Source organism: Colossoma macropomum, unplaced genomic scaffold (genome assembly GCF_904425465.1).
Source record: "Colossoma macropomum unplaced genomic scaffold, Colossoma_macropomum, whole genome shotgun sequence".
Classification (NCBI taxonomy): Eukaryota; Metazoa; Chordata; class Actinopteri; order Characiformes; family Serrasalmidae; genus Colossoma; species Colossoma macropomum.
In genome coordinates this window covers 35831353-35852952 of record NW_023494787.1, presented here as the reverse complement: position 1 = coordinate 35852952, position 21600 = coordinate 35831353, and the positions used below count along the sequence as shown (strand labels likewise).

Sequence of the window (21600 nt, the reverse complement as noted above, 5' to 3'; positions counted from 1 at the left end):
ATTTGATCTTGAGTTTCAAGTATTTTGGTCCCTCCCCTTTAAAAGTAGTGGAAGTAACTGCTCAGCAGCGTTGCAAATATGGTCACCGAGTGAACAGACTTTTCTATAAGGAGTTTGGTGTTACTGCTGTGCTGTGAATGGTTCACTGCTCAGATAACATCTGCTCGGTGGTGGTCCTACAGTTGGGCTTTTCCATGAGTGAACTGGGTTATGGTAAACAGCAACAGATGGGCTACAGTCTGTAATTGTAAACCTACAAAGCGCACTTACATGGTAGATGTACCTTCCACTGGCACCTGAGTGTAAACACTAACTTGCCTAATGATATGACAAGTGAAAACAACAGTAAGGAACTAAACACTGGTAAACCCGATCAGAAGGGGGAAAGGGGTTGTCTAAGCGCAGCCTAGGTTGAGTCCATCACCAAACAGTTCATACCAGAATCATGAAGAAAGAAATCAGACATTCTTCCTGGTTCAGAGTCAAAAGTAAAACCAATCAATAACACTAGGCTGGGGAGAAATGACCTTTAATTGTACAACTAAACAGATTACAGGAAACTTCTCCTCCTACATGTACATTCATTTCGTATTGTTAAAAACAAAATGTTTCTGCAATGTGGAAAGAAACATTCTTTTCAGCTTCACACAACAAGACACAATAAACAAATACAGAGGGCTAATTTTTACTACAGCAATCGTGTCTTTTAAATCAAACTAGCTGCATCAAAATTCCAGCTTGTACACAGCGAAGTGACAATGTTCACATAAGCCCAAAAAATTAACCTGAATCAATTTAAACTCAGGTGAACTTCATTTAACTCTTTGTTTTAACAATGTATTTAGAACTGCTAACTTTATAGTTCTGAAGGACCAGGGGATCACTTCAATGTTTCATGTTTAAACTATTTCAATTTCCTTACATTAGGATATGAGTGGTCTTAAGTTTCCCTTACAAAATTAAGGCATCCGTTTGATATTACTCAGCTGAAATTTACATTTCAGTAGGTGTGAACAAGAAAAAAAAATAACACATTGTTAAATTTTTATAGTAGCTTTACACGAAAGGCATGTAAATTATATGAATCCTAATGTACAGTGCTACATGTTTTCTCCACTGAATTAAACCTAACGAGTTAAATTGAACAAAATTCAATCATAGCTTCAAAAGGAACAAAAAGAAGATGGTCCACGTGATATAATTAGAATAATGCTACACAAGTTAAAGTCTAAAGGTCAGACAGAAAACTTGCCATAGTAGCATGTTATTTAGGAACCTGAGGACTTCTATCAACACTATCTTTTCATTGCTCAAGAAGTAAACAACCGTCCCTCAACTCAATCATAAGTGAATCAACTTTTTCACTTTTTCTCTGACTGACTCCCTACCCAACTCACTCCCTACATCCTCATCTGTTCCTCTGACTTTTAGCAGTTGGTAGTCTGTAGCTGAGATTCTGTCAGGATGGATGTGATGCTGTTAGCATCAAAATATCCATCCTCGTCCTCCGAGCTCAAATTGGACCCCAGAGCTGGACGCCTCGTCTGCTGAACCTTCCTCCTGACAAAAACACATACAGCACAAGAGTCACTTATGCATCTAGCTCAAAGAAACAGTGTCTACTAAAGGCATTCAATTATATGCACAAGTTTGAACATCCCAGGTCAAATTAAGTGACAATAAGTTAACACGTTCTAAAAGGCAACAAACTTAAATATGGCATTTTTCGACCAAGGTTAATGGAAAGTTTCAATTTATTTACTGATTTTACCATAATGAATAAATAGAAATAAAACATAAAATACAAATTGCGCCATAACTTTTGCACAGGCCACATTTTATGTTTTTTTCCCCAGTATGTTAAATTCAGCAAATACACAATAATAGTGCATTAAAATATACAGCGGTGTGTTCTCTGTAGAGAATGTGTTAACTTATTTTTACTTAGAAAACAAACAAAATCATTTGACAAGGGTTGCAAATAATTTGCATACGACTGCATATGGGTTAAAGAAATTGTTTGACAATTTCCTCCTCAACCCAAAAGTAGTTGCTCAGCCAAGACATGTTTGGTGTCTGAAGTTTGCTTCTATAGTTAGAAGTCTGATGCTAAAGTAGCTAACAAGTAATGGAAGTCTGTCTATCCCAAAATAATTTCCAAGGGTCTTGTAGCTTCAACACAAAACTAAAGAGGCAAACTTCAGATACCAAACATGTCCGGTCTGAGCGTAATTTTTTCACTGGCATCCCATCTTATCACATATTTAAAAGCCTCCTTTAAGCTTACTCCTCAGTAACATTTTGTAAAGCAACATCAAACCACAAACAGTCACTCAAAAGCAATATTAAACATATACAGTGGCCAATATAACAGAGAGCAAAGAGGAAAGCAGTTTTATTTAAAAAAAAAAATAAATAAAAAAAATAAAGACTATGCATGCGAATTTACATTAGAATGCAGCATCACATTAATCCATTCAGCTTTGCATAGCAAACTCAAAAACATCATGCTAGTCATCAAAGAACTTTTCAGTGTTCAATACCTTTCAAAACAAAGCATTCTTCAAAGGACCTTTTTCAAGCGGAACAAAATAGTTAATTTGAGCAGCTTTATTTCAGCCGGCAGTAAACTAATACTGAGACTCTAAGACAGATGTGGTATGTATAAAGTAATACAGCCCAACATAATCACAGACAGCATCTTAAATGCTACTGTCATATGAATTAATGAGAGGAATGTTTGTAGAAATTGTACAGACTTTAGTTCGTTTTCCAGCGCGCTGACTTTGGTCTGCATCGCCTCCTTCAGCTCCCGCTGCTCCTCTAGCTCCCTCAGAACCTTCCGCCTCACCCCTTCCAACCTCTCCACCTCTCCCTCGCTCTCATCCACCTGCCTCTTCAGAGCCTTCACACGCAAGGAAAGCTAAAGAGAGAAACAAACAAACAAACAAACAATTAGGACATATTTGGACATATTTGGACATGAAAGCCTCCACACAGACACCTTCAAAGTGAAGAGAATACTGTTTGTAACTGTAGTGTGAGTGTCTGTGTACCTGGTCTCTCTGCTCAGCATGCTGGTTTCTCTCTTGGTCCAGTGTGGCATTAACATCCTTCAGTTTTCTCTCCATTCTCCTTTGGGCTGCTAGGATGCTGCTCTTCTCCCTGATCCATTTATATTTCACATTTACATCAAGCATTCAGCCACTTAGCTTCAGTGCTAAACTAAAGAAGCAAACTTCAGATACCAAACGTCTTGTCTGAGCGTAATTTTTCACTGGCACCCCATCTTATGACATATTTAAAAGTAGCCTTTAAGCTTACTCCTCAGTAATACACCATTTTATACTATATATACACATTGATCAGCCATATCATTATAACCATTATAACTCCTTGTTTCTACATTCACTGTCCATTTTATGAACTGTAGACTGTACAGACTGTCTCTTTCTCTGCATACTTTGTTAGCCCCCTTTTCAGTGAGAGCTTTGGGAGCAGGTTTTTTGAGAGGACACAGCCAGGTGGTTTTAAGATTGTAAGGATAGACGAGTTTATGTGGCACTAGGAGCCCAAAGGTAAAGAGTAGACAAATCAAATAAAGATAAAATTGATATTATACTTAATGTATGCATAGTATGTACCTTTCTTCACTGCGTAACCGGTCCTCCAGCTCCAGAATTTTGTTCTCCAGCATTGTCATTCCAGAAGATGGTCGAGGCTGACCTTCCATATCAGTAATACGAGACTTCAGCTCTTTAACCTGAGGAAAAGATAGAAATGGGAGGAAACTGTACGATAGGTGTAGAAGTACAGAGGGCACTCATTCCACAATAATTTCACAGAGTTTTGATGGGAAGCCATCTCTCCCTGTAGATGTCATATCCTAAAACTGAACTCTGTATATGTGTTTGTTTACCTGTCTTTCCAGGGAACTCTTGTCCATTTCAAGGTCATGTCTGGCTGAGCGCTCTTGCATTAGCTCAGAGCGGAGTTGGTCCATCTTAAAAGGAACACAAATTAGTAATACGTTAAGTCAACAAAAAAAAATGACATACAACATTAGGAATATATGAATAAGGGAATGGCTTGTGATTAATTTACACTGTAATTTTCTGGTCACTGAATAAATATGCAACCTGTTCTCGAGTGCGTGTGATGCGGTCATTCAGTAGCTCTGTTCCACTCTTTTCCTCGTCCAGCTCAATCTCCAAAGTCTTCACTTTGTCCTACAAGCATGAGTGCACATGCAAACCTCTGTTAGACTTTCTAATGGCCAATATACTAGTGTAGCTAAGCATTTATATGCCTACACTTCAACGTTAACATCAACCTCAGTAAAGAAAGAGAAACTTTCTAACCCTTTAAAAGCGAAATCTTAAGATTTTTTTCTTTTGACATTATTTAACATTATCTCAGTGTTGTATGAAAAAAATCTCAATCAAAATGTTTCCACATCATAATCTTCATGTTTTCCAAACACTGTACAGGCATAAACACACAAATGAATTCCACTTATGTTTCAGAATTTCTACATAATGAAATCAATGATATTTAGAAAGAAATTCAGAGTGCTTTGATATGAAATTCTCCATTCTAGAAAAATGTACAAAGTCAGAATTATTCAAAGTGGTGGTGATAGGAACCAGACATCTGAAGCATTTCACACTTGTTTGTTTGAAGTCTTTAAAGCCTTTAAAAGCAAGCTATGACATAAAATGGTTAAGAATACACAGCCTGATCCCTGAGATATTGTTTTATGACAGCTTAGTGAAGGTTTTGGTCTGAAGTGTATTATTTAACACCCATTCATGGTGGAGAGGTATATGCAAGTTGTTGTAAGGCAGAATAGTACCCAATGAAAACTTCTATTCCTGGATTTACCACTACAGGACCATTATCAACATTATGAATAAAAAAACACTGGACACATGAAGATACGTGAATACACATGAAGGTTCACTGGTCATTTTGGAATATTCAGTAAACTCCTCTACAATTAAATGCATCACATCTAAATGACTGTGAATGACTTTGTTTAAATCTGAACAAATGAGCTGTTCAGAAATTTTTTAATTTCAGCTTTTAACATCATTACCATAAAATCAATATTCCTCAGAATATGTTTTACATAAAGCTTTAACAAGAAACACACAAGTCTGTTCAGAGGAATTGGACCCCACTGTAATGTTTTATATTTGACTGCCAAATTAGGAACTGCTTCGGTATAAATGGGAAAAATATAAGCAGGAAACAGAGTGAGATAGAGATAGAGAATTTATACGAACACACCTCTAGCAGCCGTATTTCTCTGCTGCGGTCTGTCTGGGAGGTCCTCTCTGTGTCTAGCTCACTCTCCAGGTGCTTGAGCCGACTGCACAGTAACTCCTTATCCAACTGAGCACTGTCCTTCTCCTCAGAACACACAAGAAGGTCCTTCTTCAGACGTGAGACCTGATTTCACATATACATGAAGCCTGTTATTCATCTTGTCCATATGTGGTGTTAAAATTAAAAAATTCCAATAATAGCAGCTTTACACAGTGAAACTTTTATGGAACTTTCGCTGCTTGAAACCAACAAGAAAACTTAGCTGCCTAAATGTTAAGCAGAAAGGGCAAAATGCGGTCTGGCACAGAGTCAGAGTCTGGCATAGTATAGTGATTTTCCTACTCCAACACACAAGTTAATTACCTGGTTAAGTTGGTGTGTTAAGAGCAGGAAAATCACCAAACTGTGCTGGACACTGGCCCTCCAGGACCACAGTTCGCCAACCATGATATAAAGCGTCCTGCAACTCACTCAAGAGTTGCAACCGCCTCAACTTTGTGAAAAAAGTTTCATGAAACTGCAAATCACACTGCAAATAATGCACCATGTGATCACGTCAAACGATTCCTTTAACTGGATAAATGGAAAATAAAATAAAACCGAAGATGGTCAACAGGGCGTTTAAAAAGAAGATTCTTTGTCTGACTGGAGGCTGGTAGTTTTTCATTTTGCCAGTTTCCTGAATCATGACAATAAATGTGAGTTTCTTGAAGCAAACATTTCTGTAACCAGCTGCATTAACTAGCCAGCTAACAGAACACTCCTTAAACGGCTGCTTATGCCACTGCTTATTCTTCATTGCTGGCCTGCTCTTAATATGATCTATGTAGTTACATTATTCATTTTCTCCTCTTTTGATGTCCCCTAATTTTACGCAGAACTCAGATTCATTTGGGATTCAAAAGATGAAATTTCTTACAGAAGGGGAGACTGAGACGCAGTTCTCACTCAACTTGTTTTACTTCTAGGACAGGATGAGCAAGACATCAAGTAGGTTATAACTGTAATGGCTACTTAAACATTTTCAAAGGTTTAGCATACAAAACAGGCTAGATCTACATAGGTGAGAAGCAAGCTCTATAGAAAAGCGTTGCCAATAGCATGAGACACTCTGGAGCAGCCACTCATGAAGGTCACCATGCCCAATGCCAAGAGTGGGCTAGAGGGGTATAGACCCCCCCCCAAGCATCAGGCTGTGGAGCAGTGGAACTGTGTTTTCTGGAGTGATGGAGTTCCATCCAATACCTTTAGGATGAGTTGAAGTTGAGATCCAGAACTAAATCATCCAACATCAGTACGTGAATGCAATCAAATCCTTACAGCAATTTTGATTTCAGAAGAAATGTTGGATGAGCAGGTGTCTACCGACTTTTGGACATAGTATGTGAATCCACTGAAGATGAAGGATGGACTAACAGTAGTTATGTCTCCCTCACCTCTTCCTGTGTTGTTTTGAGGTTGTTCTGCGTCCGCTGTAGCTCAGCCAGCCGGTCCTTGCTCAGCCTCTGAGTGTCCTGCAGCTCTCTACGAGAGCGATCTCTAAACTCCTCCAGCTGAGACTGGAGCGTCTGCACCGACTGGCGGGAATCCCCCATCATCATCTCCATCTGACAGGTAAAACAAAATAGGGCTTGCTGTGACTAAAGGCTTTAGACACACCCCTGCATTTTAGATCAGGAATAACTTAACAACTTGCATAACATGACTGCACAATATGGAAAAAAGACCATATTGCAATTGCAACTGCAAAAACATACTGGTGAACCCCTAATGTAAGATTCAAAAACTGGCCTGCTGTGTTTGATAGACATGTACTGGCCAGCATTTTGGAGTACAAAATTAGGTAAAATTGTCACTACCAAAATATTTGGTAAAGTTTGGGAGGCATTTCTTTTGTACTGGTAGTGACAAAATAGAATGTTCATTCATTTAATAAAATAATCATAATTAAAGATGCCCTCAAACATAAACATTCCACATGCAGACACAAACTTTGTGTATGCTTGAAAAACTTATAAACAAGGAAATGTCTTCTCTAATATTCTACTATAATTACAAGATCTGAAATTACAAGCACAAACAGACCTCTTTGTTCATCTTCTCCAGTGATCGATCAAGCAGCCTCTTCTGTTCCTCTAAGTCAGATTTGCCCCGACGCAGGGCTTCCCTCTCCCTCTCTCTCTCCTCCAACCGTCGGCTAAGCTCTTCTTTCTCCTGACCTAGTCGGGATGCTTCACGCCGGGCTTCTTCCAACTGTGTCCGCAGACGCCTGTTTTCCTCCTCAACAGCTTCTGAACTACTGCTGTCAGGAACACTGGAGTGCAGCCGTGACTGTACAAGAAAAAGAACAAGTTTAAAGGTGGCAAAAAAAAAAGTTTATTTTCTGATACTGATACTGAAACCTTAAGTAACTGATCAGATATGTTTTTCTTTAAACTTTAGAATGATCTTTTTTAACTGAAGCACTTCACTGAAGATGGAGATTTAAATTTACTACACTTAAACAAAAACTGCAAAAAGAAACATATAGCTAACAACATAATTTATACAAAACGATGACTTTTTTTACTCAGTAAAAACTGAAAAACAGAAATATCCCATTGTAAGAGTATACAAGATTAGACTTATTAGCTACTTAGCAGACTATTCATTGCTCTTTGCTCTCAAATGTAATGTTAGGCTACATTTGGCTACTGTTGTTACCATAAAATCACAGTTTACGTTACTTTATGTTACAAGCAATTCTGTGATATATTAGCCTACATTTGTTAAGCCTGTTTTACACTGTGCATTACAGTAGTTTTATATTACATTATATTACTACCTGCCACACCACACAAGATGCAACAAATAAAATCTTGACCAAACACCATGTCAGACTGCAAATTCAGTTATGCTGCACATCAGATTATGTATCTTATTATATAAGATTTTTGAGTGATCGATATACAATGCAATAAAATGACAGCATTCTGCATCCACATCCTTTTTGGCAGAAAATTAAAATTAAAATGATAAAATGGCTATAAGCAGATACTGAAGCTGTTCCTGGCTGGGGTAAAGAGGGCTACATAGAATGCTCACTCTTCAAAGTGAACTTAAGGTCAGTAGGCCACTTTTTCTGTCTAACGACCAAATTATTGTCCAGATGATTACTCAACAAAAAATAATGCGAAAAGAGATCAAATTTGTGCCTGCTAGGGTGTTGCAGACGTTGCACACTCTGATTGGATAGAAACTTCTATGTTCTGGTTTGTTGCCATAGTCACACTGTGTGGCTGTTTTTACGTTCTAGCTGCTCTGTTGCCTCTTGTGTGAATGGGCAGTGCATGCAAGCTGTAGGGCTCGAACAACATCTGTGCCCTTTAATAAGTATGCAACAAGGTCTGTGACACTGTAGTCTTTTGTCTCTTTTACGTAAAATTTTTGCTGAGCGACATTTGTCAAGTGTAGTATAAATTAGCCTTAATGCAGAACCTAGCTATATCACTGTAGGTCACTATATATGTGAACTGAGGGCTGAGCAAAACACATGACCAAAAAGACACATGACTGAAAACAACGTAATAATAACGTAATAATAACACAATAACAACGATATTCTTAAACTTAAGGCTTTACCTTAATTTATCATCTCTCCCTCTTTCTCACAAACACATACATGTGTCATTTCATGCCACTCCTTATTGCTTGCTTTTAGTCATGTGTCATAGCTGTGGTCTCACTGTGAGATTTTGAACCAAAATTTCTAACACTGCCAGAACTTTATCACAGACTGCCTTTGGCCACAGAGGCGGGTCATCGAGGAGCATGTCATATTAAATGTTTAAAGACCACCAATTTTAACTCAGAGTTAACTCAAAGAAATTTCTCCCGATTTGTGATTTTTGTCTGTGACAGCATTACTGTTGATGATTATCGCAGAATGTAAACCAGGCTTTAAAGAATTAAGTCATATTCATTTTTTTTTCTTAATTATCCACTCCAGCATTTTCTGTTGGTATCTGCCTGTCACTCAAACTGGATATTGGATAGATGCCATTAGATTGTGTAACTGGTTGGTCTCCATCATGTATATGCGGTGTATTTGTCTTTAAGTTAGTATCTTCTGCTATATGTATGTATTACCATGCGGGCCAGTCTCTCTCTAAGGCGACTGTTGGCTTCTTGAAGTTCCACAGCATTTTCTTTGGTGGTGACCGCATCCTGAGCCAAGACTGGTGACTAGGGAAAGATGAAGAGAAGTAAATGAGGAAGACACATACAAATTAACATCACAAATTAACATTATAACAGAAGTAAGAACCTTCTTAAAGAAGAAATGAAAAGAAGCAGAAAAAAACAATCAATCATGAAAAAACACTTTTACTTGGTTCAGTAACAACTCTTAAAACCATTTACCTCTTGTGTCTTCTCAAGCACTTTGGCAAGTTCCTCCTTGTCCTTCTTTGACTGGTCCTTCAGTTTTTCAATCTCAGCTTTCAGTTGCTGTTCTTTGTTTTCACTGGTTCTCTTCATTAACCTGAGTTCCTCCTCCTTCTTCAACAGCTCAGCTTTTTTCTCCTCAAGTTTTAAACGTGCCTGCTCTAACTCACCACGGCATTGTTGCAAATCCTGAACATAAAATAAAAATACATGAAGATACTAACATAAAGCTGAGATAACCAGCCATTGTGTTTTGTTTAGGAGAATTTGATATATAGTATCTACCTTCAACATAGTTTTTATTTTCAAGCACTGTATTCTCAAAATTATACTAGTCTTTAACATACATAAGTCAGATGTTAATAATGTGAAACTATATAAATAATGAGAAACCTGGAACCACACTACACACATACATTACTGCTAGATTAGTCCAGAATATTGTTCTAAAAACTGTGTGTAGAAAATAAAGCCATTAATTAGCAACTACCAATTAGGGGTGAGTTGGAAAAATAGTATATCACTATACTTAAAGAAATTCTTGATACACAATCTGTATCACAATATTCTGATACAGACAAAATGTGCTGGTAGTGTCACATTTAAAAACTGCTTTCAAAAAACTATGAATACAATGATTATTTTTCAATATTTCACATACTGTGATGCAGTATATCCAGTTAAACAGGATTAAATATGAGCTCTTTGAAATGAAGCATGTGGTTGTTCTTTTAGGTACTGACAAGATTTTACAGTTGTCAGAGTGTATATTCATGTGTATTTCTAATACCATGCAGATACTTCTATGTGTGCATTACCTGAGTTAAAAACTTTGAATCTGTTTCACATGTCTCTTTCTTTATGCTCAGCAGTTTCTCCTCAAGCTCCTTCTTCTCCTGCTGAGCCTGCAGCAGCCTAGACAAGCAGATATTTGAATGTTATAGCATATGCTACAATACTACACCAACATTCACATCCACTCACAAAATACTGCACACAAAACAAAGGCAAAATTTTTTTAAACCACACATACACGCATACACACGTAAATCATACACCTACACATAAATACAAATACATCTAATCAATCACAGATGTAAAAATTGCAGATTCAAAGTTTAAGGCCATATAAATTTTGGCACATGCTTAACAAATCTAATCACTTTACAATGACTTAATAAAATGATGATAAATAAAATAAAATGCAAATATGGAGTTCCTCAAAAAGGGTAGAGACTTGCACAGCACAGTAGTTTCAAATAGTTTTGTTACTGGTCCAGTTCACCTTGTGCCTTCAAGGAAAAAGTTGTTAAACAAGTGCCTAAGTTTATATGGCCTAAATGAAGGCAAAATCAGAAAGAATGTGCACATGATCACGCACAATTTTAGAAAGTCGTAAATATTTGTAATTGTTTTTTGTAAGTAAGTACATTTTGTTAGCAAAAATCTCATTCAATCAAATTTGATTTATAGTTAGTAATGATTAGTTATGTTGATTTGAAGTTCTTTGATTTAAACAGATAAGACATTTTTCCAAGGTCTGGATTGTTGACCTTAATCTAGTAACTCCATATGATTTTAATGGAATTGTTTCCTTTTGCATTAAGTTAGGTGTAAAAACCACACTGCTCAACAGTAGTGTGACAGTAAGAAGTAGGGTAGTAAGAAGGGTCAGATTTATCATCATCCATAATGAAACTCTCAAGCAAAACTAATAGCACAACCTTTAACTAATTCAAATAACACACTGGACCAATCAAAGGTTGTATTACTAATTTTGTTAGGGAAACAATACAGAAGCATTTTCCTCCAAACAATGAAAAATAAAAGTAAAATGTAGAATATTTTAGGTAATGTTAAGGTATTGAAGCTGGGGAAAAGCTGGCATGTGACCCATGTGACCATCAATGTGCACCACTATTACAAACTAGAAGGTAAGAAGGAAAATGCTGTGTTGTTTCTTTAATTTAATCAGGCCCTTCAGTCCATCCACAGATCTCTCTCACTTTTGAAATGCGCTGTGATGCCCTTGCCTGGCAAACAGAAACCAGAAGTGAAGTCATGCGTTAGAAAAAGACCAACCAACAAATGGAAATATAAACAGCACATAAAACAAGCACACATCACAAGTGACATCAAATTCTGACACAGCTGAAACCAAAAAGCTAGTTTTGTGCATTCTGTTCCTGATCAGAGGTTTTTTTTCCCTTTAAAAAGACTGGCTGAATGTGTAGCTGTACATCTTCCATTTGTTCATTATAAAAAAAAAGGTTTCAGAGTGGCAACTAGCCACTTTGGTTTGATAATAGCTATAGCTTATAACACCTTATTTTTATACAAACTTAACTAAGGTCGGTCAATGCTATTAAGCTCAAAAAATTTTATCCTTTAAAGCCTACTCTAACAGCTGTGTAAAGAAGAGTGCAGATTTGACTGCCTTTAATGACGTACAAACAACTCTTTGTCTGATCCATGAAACTACGATTTGTGGAAACGAGAAGAGATTTGTTTTGGTAGGAAGCCAATAAGACAAGTTTGTAGTTGAGTGCACTACCCCTACTGACCAAACTACGATGACTAGAAAGAATGAAATGTGAACAAAAACCTTTGTTTGTGGTAGAAGGATGGTAGAATGATGTGACTGTATCGTGAGATGCTGCAGTGTGTGAGATGCTCCTACAATAGCTGTGTTTGGTATCATTTTTTGTTGGGCAATGTCAGTAGTATAAAACAAAAGCACTGTATAATATCTTTATATATGTCTTTAAAAAAACAAACAGAATTGCAGCATTTTATATACCAATGTGCATGTAAAATAAATACATCCACACTGTACTGGATTGGCATGTGCACAATAATAACAAATATTATCAGTATTTATTATTTTTTTTTATAATGGGTATTATAGATGATGTTAAAAAAAGTTTGGGATAGGCTCCTGCCCCAGTAGGATAAGCAGCTTAGATGAGAGAGAATGAATAAGGGCCAATGTCTATTCTGGGTCTGAGATACTGCCCCCTAATGAAATGACATCATGAAGAAATAGTATATAGCAATGACATCTAGCTAGCATAGCTAGATACATATAAACTAAGGCCATCAAATTCACACTATACATAAAAGTTCTGTTTTAAAAAACATTACAGACATAGTACAAAATCGCTGGCATGTTGTACACAGACACAGAAAGTGCTTCATGTGAGCTGCAGCAGCAGTAAACAGGGCTAGTCTACACATACAGCTTTTCAGTTTGTTTAAAATTAAATCAGTGGTTTGACTCCCTTGAATCAACTTCTTATTCTCACTATTTATCACTATGCAATTTACAAAAACTAAATAATGGCTGTTTTAGTTTCTGCAGTAGTATGGAGCGAAAGGGAGTTTCACCCTGCCAACACTTAAACAGAAAGAAGGACTGCTCTTTGTGAAAAGGGTCCATTAGAATTATTCTCCAAGAGCTGCACCACAATGTATGAAAATTACAGAGAAATGTTTGCTTAGACAGAGTAAACAGGACAGAGTTCAAATATGTACATCCACAAACTGAAACCTACTGTATGACTGTTTATGGCATGTAACTAAAGGAAATAATAACACTGAAAAAATGCTTGAAGTAACTAAGTTGTTGGTGATGTGGGCTTTTTTGCCTGGAAGATAGAGTGGACCTTGGACTGGGCCTTTTCAGAGTGTTATTACAGTGAGTAATACGTTAGAAGAGCCTTACCTGTGCGTATGTTTGCATATGATAACACCTTAAGTAAAAGATCTGTGACACCTTTGATAAATATTAGGTTGCCCTTTGACTTAACCTAAATGTACTGCTCTGCTCCTTTCCAGACGTTTTACGATGCAATAAAATCTTGACTTATACAGTACTGTGCAAAAAGTTACAGACCACCCTTCATTCATTTCCAGTCAAAATAGCCATTAAGTTCAAATGATTAATTTCAGCATTAGGGGAAATATGCAGATCAAAAAATCACAACAGCTTAATATAACATCAGTATTTAGTGTGTTCACCTTTTTTCCGCATACAACCAAAGTTCAGTCTTAGATATTTGTTGCATTTTCTGCTTCTCGCAATCCAAGTAATCCCAAACACATTCAATGATGTTGCAATGTGGGCTCCTTTTCTCAGTAACAGCTGCACATGTTTTCAGACCCACAGCACTGATTTGTCTTCTCGCAGAACTGTATTTCTTCAGGTCTGAAGCAAGAGTGGAGCCTGATCTCTCAAAGCTGAAAGCTGAAAGCTGAAGGCTTCAAGTAGGATTTATCTGATGGTGACAGTTTTGGTGACCTACCAGGTCTTGCATGGATGTTAGGAGTCCCATTTTCTCAATAATACTTTATCATTTTTTGAACTCCAGTTTTGGAAACTTCTGTTTTTCCAATTATTTTCCACTGACTTTCATCTTCCTTATCCTCAGAAACCCTCAGAAATATCTATTGAAAAATGAACATCTCGTTTTTAATGGCTGTTTTGACTGGATATTAAATGAAAATGTTCTCTGATTTACGCATAGTACTGTCCATATAAATATGTCACCATACTGCAGCAAATTACACATCTGCCCAGGGAGTTTAACCTCAAAGTTCATAAAATCTCAACACATTGGCTCATATTGGCGTCCAGTCTAAAACTCCACCTAATATAGTGTAAACTTTGTTTTTTAACTAGTGCTTTTTCTTGTTTGGCTCAAATGGACCTTCATATCCATTTCAAAATGCTGTTTAAAATTGTCTTATAATAAAGTACAAATGTTTCATAACATTAGGGCTCACTCTTGTTTCACTGAGGACATCTGCTCCTTCCAGTGGTCACCCTGTTCTCTATAACTGTCCAGCTCTTCTTCCAGGGCCAGAATGGAGGCATTCACCTTCTGTCTCTCCTCCTCTATCTCCTGCTGTGACTAAGAGAAAGAAACACAAGGTATTAGGATGTCTTGTACATATAAAGGCAAAATCAGATGAACACACAAGTACTCTTGCCTTGATCTCTAAACATGAACCCAGTCTTAGATCCAACTGGGCCACTCCGCTATGCCTTTTAGTTAGACACTGAGATGCTATTTTATCAGGTACAATTTCCATGAGGTGAGCTTTGTAGATTTACAATTACTGACTCATCCTTTGCTGCACAGCTTGTCAGCTCCCCTCTATCCCATCAATGAATGTAAAGGGACCCCCACAGGGCCACCGCTGACCAGATATTATGGGCGGATCATTCTGAGTACAGCAGTGACATTGTGCTGACATGGTAGTGGCATGGTAGTGTGTGTTGTGCTGGTATGAGTGTATCAGGCACAGCAGTGCTGTGGGTTTTATAAAAGCCTTATATGCATTATCATTATTATACTTATCGAGCACCTTTTTGGACACACTTATGCTAATAAAGTTATGCTCCTGATGTAAAGTTTTCGGCCCCTCTTTTGTTTGAAATGATTCTTGATTGCTCACTCCTAGTCTCACTCTATAACTGACTGCTGCTATCCAGAATCCAGCGGTTTCCTGATCTAATCGTAGATGTGATGTCATTCCTGTTGACTTTTGTGTGATAATTAAGCCAATGACTGTAAGATAATGTAATTAAATCTGATGTGAACATGCATCAACACTGTAAAGAGAATGGCTGAAAAATTGTGCAGCAACATATGGGCTACAGTCAGTAAATGTAATTCCCACAAAGTGCACCTATTTGGTAGGTGTAGCTGATAAAACAGTCAATGAGTGTAGCTGCAAGATATGAGTACGTATGGTAGGTATGGTAGATCTAACAAGCTGAAAACAAGCATATTGAGAATTATCACGAACTACGTTTACATGCACACCAGTGTTTCAATATTAGTTTGACTAAGATTGGTAATCAAACCAAGACATGATCAGGTAAACAGCACAGTCCGAGTACCAAAGTCCGACTAAGGTCTTAGTTACCTTGGCTTAGCCTGACTGAAATATGTGGTTCAGGCTGATATTAGCTGGATTATTTAAGATTTATACAGGTAAATGCTTGGATTGTGCCACATGCTTAGATTTGCACACTTCCATTTGGCAGCTTCCTCTGGCAGGATTCAACCTCACAGTTACTATATGATTGCAACACAGGCTGAACTGGTAGTTCAAATTTGCATTTAAGAAGTGTGATAACAGAGAACTGACAATGTCAAAACTACTGGAAACTAAAACAAAATCTAAAATGTAAATCTAAAATTATTTCGGTCGATATTACGGTTATCACAATTTTCAGCCCACCTGCAAACATCTTGGCTCCAGTTCTTTACACTATTTAAGAACTTAGTCAGGCTGTTGTGTGCAACCAAAAGTAATTGCTGCTGTGCCATACTTGCAGTGTAAACATATTTAATAACTGGGGCCCATTACACTGGACAGTGGAGTGGGCGTGTAGCTGTACCTGTGATACATGTTCCATGCTCTGCTGAAGCGCCTCCATGTCTCGGCTATATTGCTCTCTCAGTGCCTCCATTTCTCTGTCATGGGAGCCCACCTCATCCTTCAGTGCCCCCTTCAGGGCAGTTAGTTCCCTCTCCCTCATTCGCAGGGTTTCCTCTTGTTTCTGCCGCAGCAGCACTGCCTCAGCCAGCTCTGCCTGTAGTGTCATTAAGTCCTGTTGGGATATTAACGAGTGTATCATCACATCAGTATGCCACAAATAAGCACAGATAACGCAAAAGTACAAGCAGTGCAAACCATGCTAACGTAAGGCCGTCTGGCTGAATAACTGACCCAGGGATGTTTTAGTGACACTTCAAATGAAAATGAAAACACTTCCTGCCATGTAGTGTGTTGATTCTAAAGTAGTTCATTTTGTATTCCGAGGCAGCTCACCAGTCTTTTGAGGCTAGCCTTAGCCTAAAATGTATACCACAGCGCTTCTGTTTGCTCTATACATTTATGTATACATTATTCAGCTGTCTTTTGACTATTGATATAAAAATATCTCAGATTTACTGTGGTTGTTAAAAAAAGTTGCCCTACTACTTCATAAGTTTCAAATAATTTTGTTAAAAGTTGTAGAGGATTCTAAAATGACAGAGGAAGCTGTTTAGCTTGTGTGCACGTGTATACCGTGTGCAGTGAGCTAGTTTGACACGTGTTCTCTGACACTCTTCTCAGCTCCTCCTGCAGCTGAGCCAGCTGATCCTCCTGCTGATGTAAACGAGACTCCACCACTTCCTTCTCCATGCGCAGTTCCAACAACCTAAGCACAGCAGTGATGAGGTAGTATATTAGGGATGTAAACCAATACAAATTATTTTGTTACAATAATAATTCTAAGTATTACATATGGTGCAAGATAATCATTCCAGTTCTCCCACTGTAGCTGTTTACCACTGGTATGTGTTTTTGTTTGAAAATAAATAGCATTCATAAAAGTATGCCACTGTAACTAACTTCTTATACTACTTTATTTTATATTAAAGCAAAACTATTTGCATTGCAATTTCTGCATTTTTACATTGCATTACTGGAAAATACATGTCTAAGCTGAGCAAAGCTTACTCAGTCTTTTGGAGAAAAGTAGGTAAGCAGTCAACATACCACTTCTGCTGTTTCCACATTCGTAAAATTTATTTCTAAAGCAAGTATCTTTTCATTTTCAAAAATACACTAAACAAATATTGCTTTATTTTTTTAATTAGTATACACGGACACATTTGTGACTTACTGGTCCTGGGCATGCTGCAGTTCTCTCTTGGTCTTGTCCAGCTGCTGCTGTAGCTGCTTGCTCTTCCTCTCAGTCTCCTCTGGTGCACTTTTCACACTACTATCTGCTGAGGTTGTCTGAGGGGGGGATAAGGGGGACACATAGTTAGAAAAAAAAATTAACCAAAGGTTCGACTAAACAGGTACATTTTTAGCCTAGACTTAAAGATGGAGGCTGTGTCTGAGTCCCGAACACAGACTGGTAGGTTATTTCAAAGCTGGGGGGCTTTGTATGAAAAGGCTCTTCCCCCTGGCGTTACTTTATTTATTCTGGGTACTAATAATGAGCCCGCACCTTGTGATCTAAGTGGGCATCTTAATTTAGTGATATTACGCAGGTGGAGGAAAGCTATTCTGGTAATATTGGCAATATGCTCATCGAAGGCCAGACTGGGATCGATCGTGACACCAAGGCTTTTTACAGATATGCCTGGTGCAATTGAAAAACTATCGAGATTAAGAGTAAACGTAGGAAGATTATCCCTAGCGCTTTTGGACCAAGAAGAAGAACTTCTGTTTTGTCTGAATTTAGTAAGAGGAAGTTACTTGACATCCATTCTTTATTGTCTTTAATTGGTAAACTTGTTTTATACTGTAACCAACAGAAACATCTGAGTAAACTTTTCACTTCAGAGGATTTTCATACACACACAAACACACACACACACACACACACACACACACACACACACACACACACACTTACTAAATCCCTTAGCCTACTGGGTTGCAGGGGGGGTGCTAGAACCTATCCCAGCGGCCACTAGACGGAAGGCAGGATAGGTTTACATATTCTATTCTAATGTTAGATCACATTCTTTACATCAATTAAACGCAATAACAGCTTTATGAAGTCATGTGATTAACGGATAACAGCATATTAAACGGCAGCAATAGCCATGTTTTTGAGTCAGCCTTAAAAAGTTAAAATAACAAAACATGTAAAAGGCATCCAAACCTAACCTTTAGCACAAGGAAGTTACAATACAATCTAGTTAATATATAGATAAAATTTGTATTGGTTACAAAATATTCATATCAGTCGGGCCCTAATACATACATGTATTTGTCACCTGTCTCATGCTAGATGACACTGGTCACCTATAGTATTTCAGTGTGGACAGCTGGCTGGGATAACGCTACACTTAACACATGTTCTGTTGTCACTGTTGCCACAACAACCGCATTTGACCACTGTGCATATGTCCTACAGCAGGATCGTCTATTGGTAAAAGATACGAGGCTTTGTTCTCTTTATTAACCTACAAAAATTTATACCTAAAGAATACAGTGTTGAAAACAGCCTGAACAGGCTTATGAACTAATTTCAGCAAAAAATTCTCTCTTTAAAAAAGAAATAATTTGTGACAAAAACACAAGAGACATAATAATCGTTGAGGGTGGTTAGGCTTACAGCACAGCAGCCGTTACATAATCTGATAATGTCACCTGTAATCAGTTTAGTACTACAGTGATAAAATTCTGGCCTCAAACTGTCACTAGCAAGAGTGTAAAACATGAGAGCAAACTGCAGCCAAAAGCTAAAAAACTAGCACTCAATGAGAAAAAAAAGGACAGTTGGATCAGCTAAAAATGTTTAGCACATTTAAAACTAGTAAATGAGCTTAACTTAGTTAATCACTTTAGGATCAATCTAAGTGATACTTCAGCACTGCCCTCTATCATTTAGAAGTCTCACAGATGATAAATCAAGTAAACCCATTATAAAAAATAAAATGTATGTACTAAAAATAGTCTCTCAAAGGCTAAATGAGAAATTAAAATAGATTACTTCTATAAATAATTGCTCAGCTACTGTGTTTCTAGCCTACTAGACTTAGAATACAACTTTGTCACGCTCATGAAAACTGATACATTTCTTGTACACATTAAAAGGGGGAAGTGCTCTACATACATCTAAAAAGTAAGAAACTTCATAAAAATATAAAACATCTGCCTGAGTCAATGATTCTTCTGGTGGATGATGTTCAACTTTGAAAGAGTCCGACTGTCTTCATGGAACATACATTAGTGAAGTTATGCTGACCTTGCCTGGTAATAATCTGAGTTCATAATTCGTTTAATCTCCAAGGTTATAGGAATTATGCTTGTTTATGTGGATTATGTTTGCCTTGGTTTTCCTCATCATCTCTTTACTCTTCATAGAACATATCTCGAAATACCATACAGTCATCACACTACCTTTTTAAACGCCCAAATGTCCGGAATTAGTCTTCTATTTTGTAATAGATAAGGTTCTTTAATTAGTCCTGCTAGGTATAGACAGTGTAAAGAGTGAGTCAGTCTCCCTTTTTTGTCAGGAATTCATTGAGAAGTTTTGCATTTTGAGAAAAACTCCAAACAACTGCCTATTTATAAACATAGATATTTATTTATTTATAAACAGAGCAACTCAAGTTGTCGTTAGTCTCAGCCACAGATGCTACACCTGTAGAAGTACTCACACCATCTGATACAGAGCCAGTGTGGCTACAGGTTTTCATTACAAATAAGCAGGGGCACACCTGATTCCACTTGTTTAATCATTTGTGCTAAACCTTACTGGTCCATTCTAATTTTTTGCCCAGATCTGATCTTTCTAACATGATGGTTCACATTTGTATGGGTAAGTGGCATGAATCTGTTATAGTTTTGACATTTATTGTGGAGTCCCACAAGGTTCAGGCCTTGGATGTTTGCTTTTCTCTTTGTGCATGTTCATGTACCTCCAGGTAAAGGAGGTATGAAATACTGAATCTTGGTACAGAAATTCAGAGAAACCTGCTCCATGTACCACGCCTGAAGTACAAAATCTGTGTGGAATCCTTGATTCTGAGCTCTGTTTTATCCCACGTCACAACACAATCACTGAAGTAATCTTTTTATCATTTGAGAAAAAAAACTTTTCTATCTCAGAGTGATGCAGAGAAACTTGTTAATGCATGAAACTGGGCTTCCTAAAAAAACAATATACCCTTTACAATACAAAATGCAGCCAACAAAAACAAAAAAAGTTCATATAACCCCCATGTTTTGAAAGAACTGCACTGCCTGCCTGTATTTTTTTTGCACAGATTTTTTTTCCTTTTACTAGCTTTTAAACCTCTAAATGAGCACCTGCACATTTCACAGAAGTATATTCTCTGTTTATATTCCATTACTGATCTTAAATCTGCAGAAACTGGCCTTCAGCAAATACCTTCTATAAAATACAGAAAACGTGGCTTCTTTCAGTTATATTATGTTTCTAAACTACAGAACTCAATTCCACCTTTTATTAGACCATCAAGCTCAGTACACAGTTTCAAAAAACAACAGAAAATACATTTCTTTAGTTTAGGTCATTATAATGTATATATATTATATTTATAATATTATAATTTAACTATAACAGAAGGACTAAAACTCCATTCTCATTAAGCTTGTGTGGCCACAAGTTGTACACATACCACACATGAAAGTGGCTCAGATCTCATCAGAAGCTCTGAAAACATCAGATCTGTGTCACATTAAGGCAAAAAATCCAATTTGTGCCACTTCAGGCTGGCAATGTGAACACAGCCTTGGTCTTAGTCTTGAGGTCTCAGAACTGATTAGTTATATGAGGACTGCTCCTGCTTGGTTGGAATGAATTTCTGCAGCTACACCTGCCCTCTGCAAGAAAGACTGATGACTTCTGTTGTATGCTGATGGCTGTAATTACTGGAATCTTGCCAGGATCACTCTCATTATGCCTTGAGCTAAGGCTATTTGTACTGCTGCACCGGTTTATAGGTCTGACATGAAACAAGCTAAATCCTAGCTAGCCACCCGTGGCCGGCAGCTGCCAGCTCTGCACACAAAAATGAGTCTTTCACAGTAAAATATAGCTGCTGGATTGAAAAAAAACTTTGGACAGTTGACAGCATATGATCTTTAAAAGTTACTCTAATTCTTTGGTGCTACTGACACAGCATGGACACTGAGCCATTGTGGCAGGCCTGAGGCTAAGCGTCCACAAATGGAAGTGGAAATGTCCTGACACAAAACTTATGATTATTAATGGGTTAATGATAATAAGGGGCTAACGATACGGCAGTAAAACTGCTAGAAATGTATGCTTTCACTATACTTGTATTA

At 37.5% G+C, this 21600-nt stretch overlaps 1 protein-coding gene across 2 annotated transcripts in view; it reads right to left on the bottom strand.

Annotated features, from left to right (window-relative positions):
- Positions 1-513: 513 nt before the first annotated feature.
- cgnb (cingulin b) overlaps positions 514-21600 on the bottom strand; it is a 33708-nt gene continuing 12621 nt past the window's right edge. Inside the window, exons 5-21 of one of the 2 annotated variants that reach the window (XM_036567147.1) lie at positions 17444-17559; positions 16843-16975; positions 16169-16381; positions 14542-14669; positions 11763-11789; positions 10575-10671; positions 9733-9945; positions 9460-9555; positions 7417-7662; positions 6768-6938; positions 5293-5454; positions 4140-4229; positions 3920-4003; positions 3645-3763; positions 3057-3165; positions 2760-2923; positions 514-1560 (exon numbers count right to left, since the gene is read on the bottom strand). In XM_036567147.1, coding sequence (XP_036423040.1) covers positions 1428-1560; positions 2760-2923; positions 3057-3165; positions 3645-3763; positions 3920-4003; positions 4140-4229; positions 5293-5454; positions 6768-6938; positions 7417-7662; positions 9460-9555; positions 9733-9945; positions 10575-10671; positions 11763-11789; positions 14542-14669; positions 16169-16381; positions 16843-16975; positions 17444-17559 — 2301 coding nt within the window. In that variant the 3' untranslated portion in view covers positions 514-1427. The remainder of the gene's footprint in view (positions 1561-2759; positions 2924-3056; positions 3166-3644; positions 3764-3919; positions 4004-4139; positions 4230-5292; positions 5455-6767; positions 6939-7416; positions 7663-9459; positions 9556-9732; positions 9946-10574; positions 10672-11762; positions 11790-14541; positions 14670-16168; positions 16382-16842; positions 16976-17443; positions 17560-21600) is intronic. The other variant, XM_036567148.1, reaches the window with a different exon arrangement.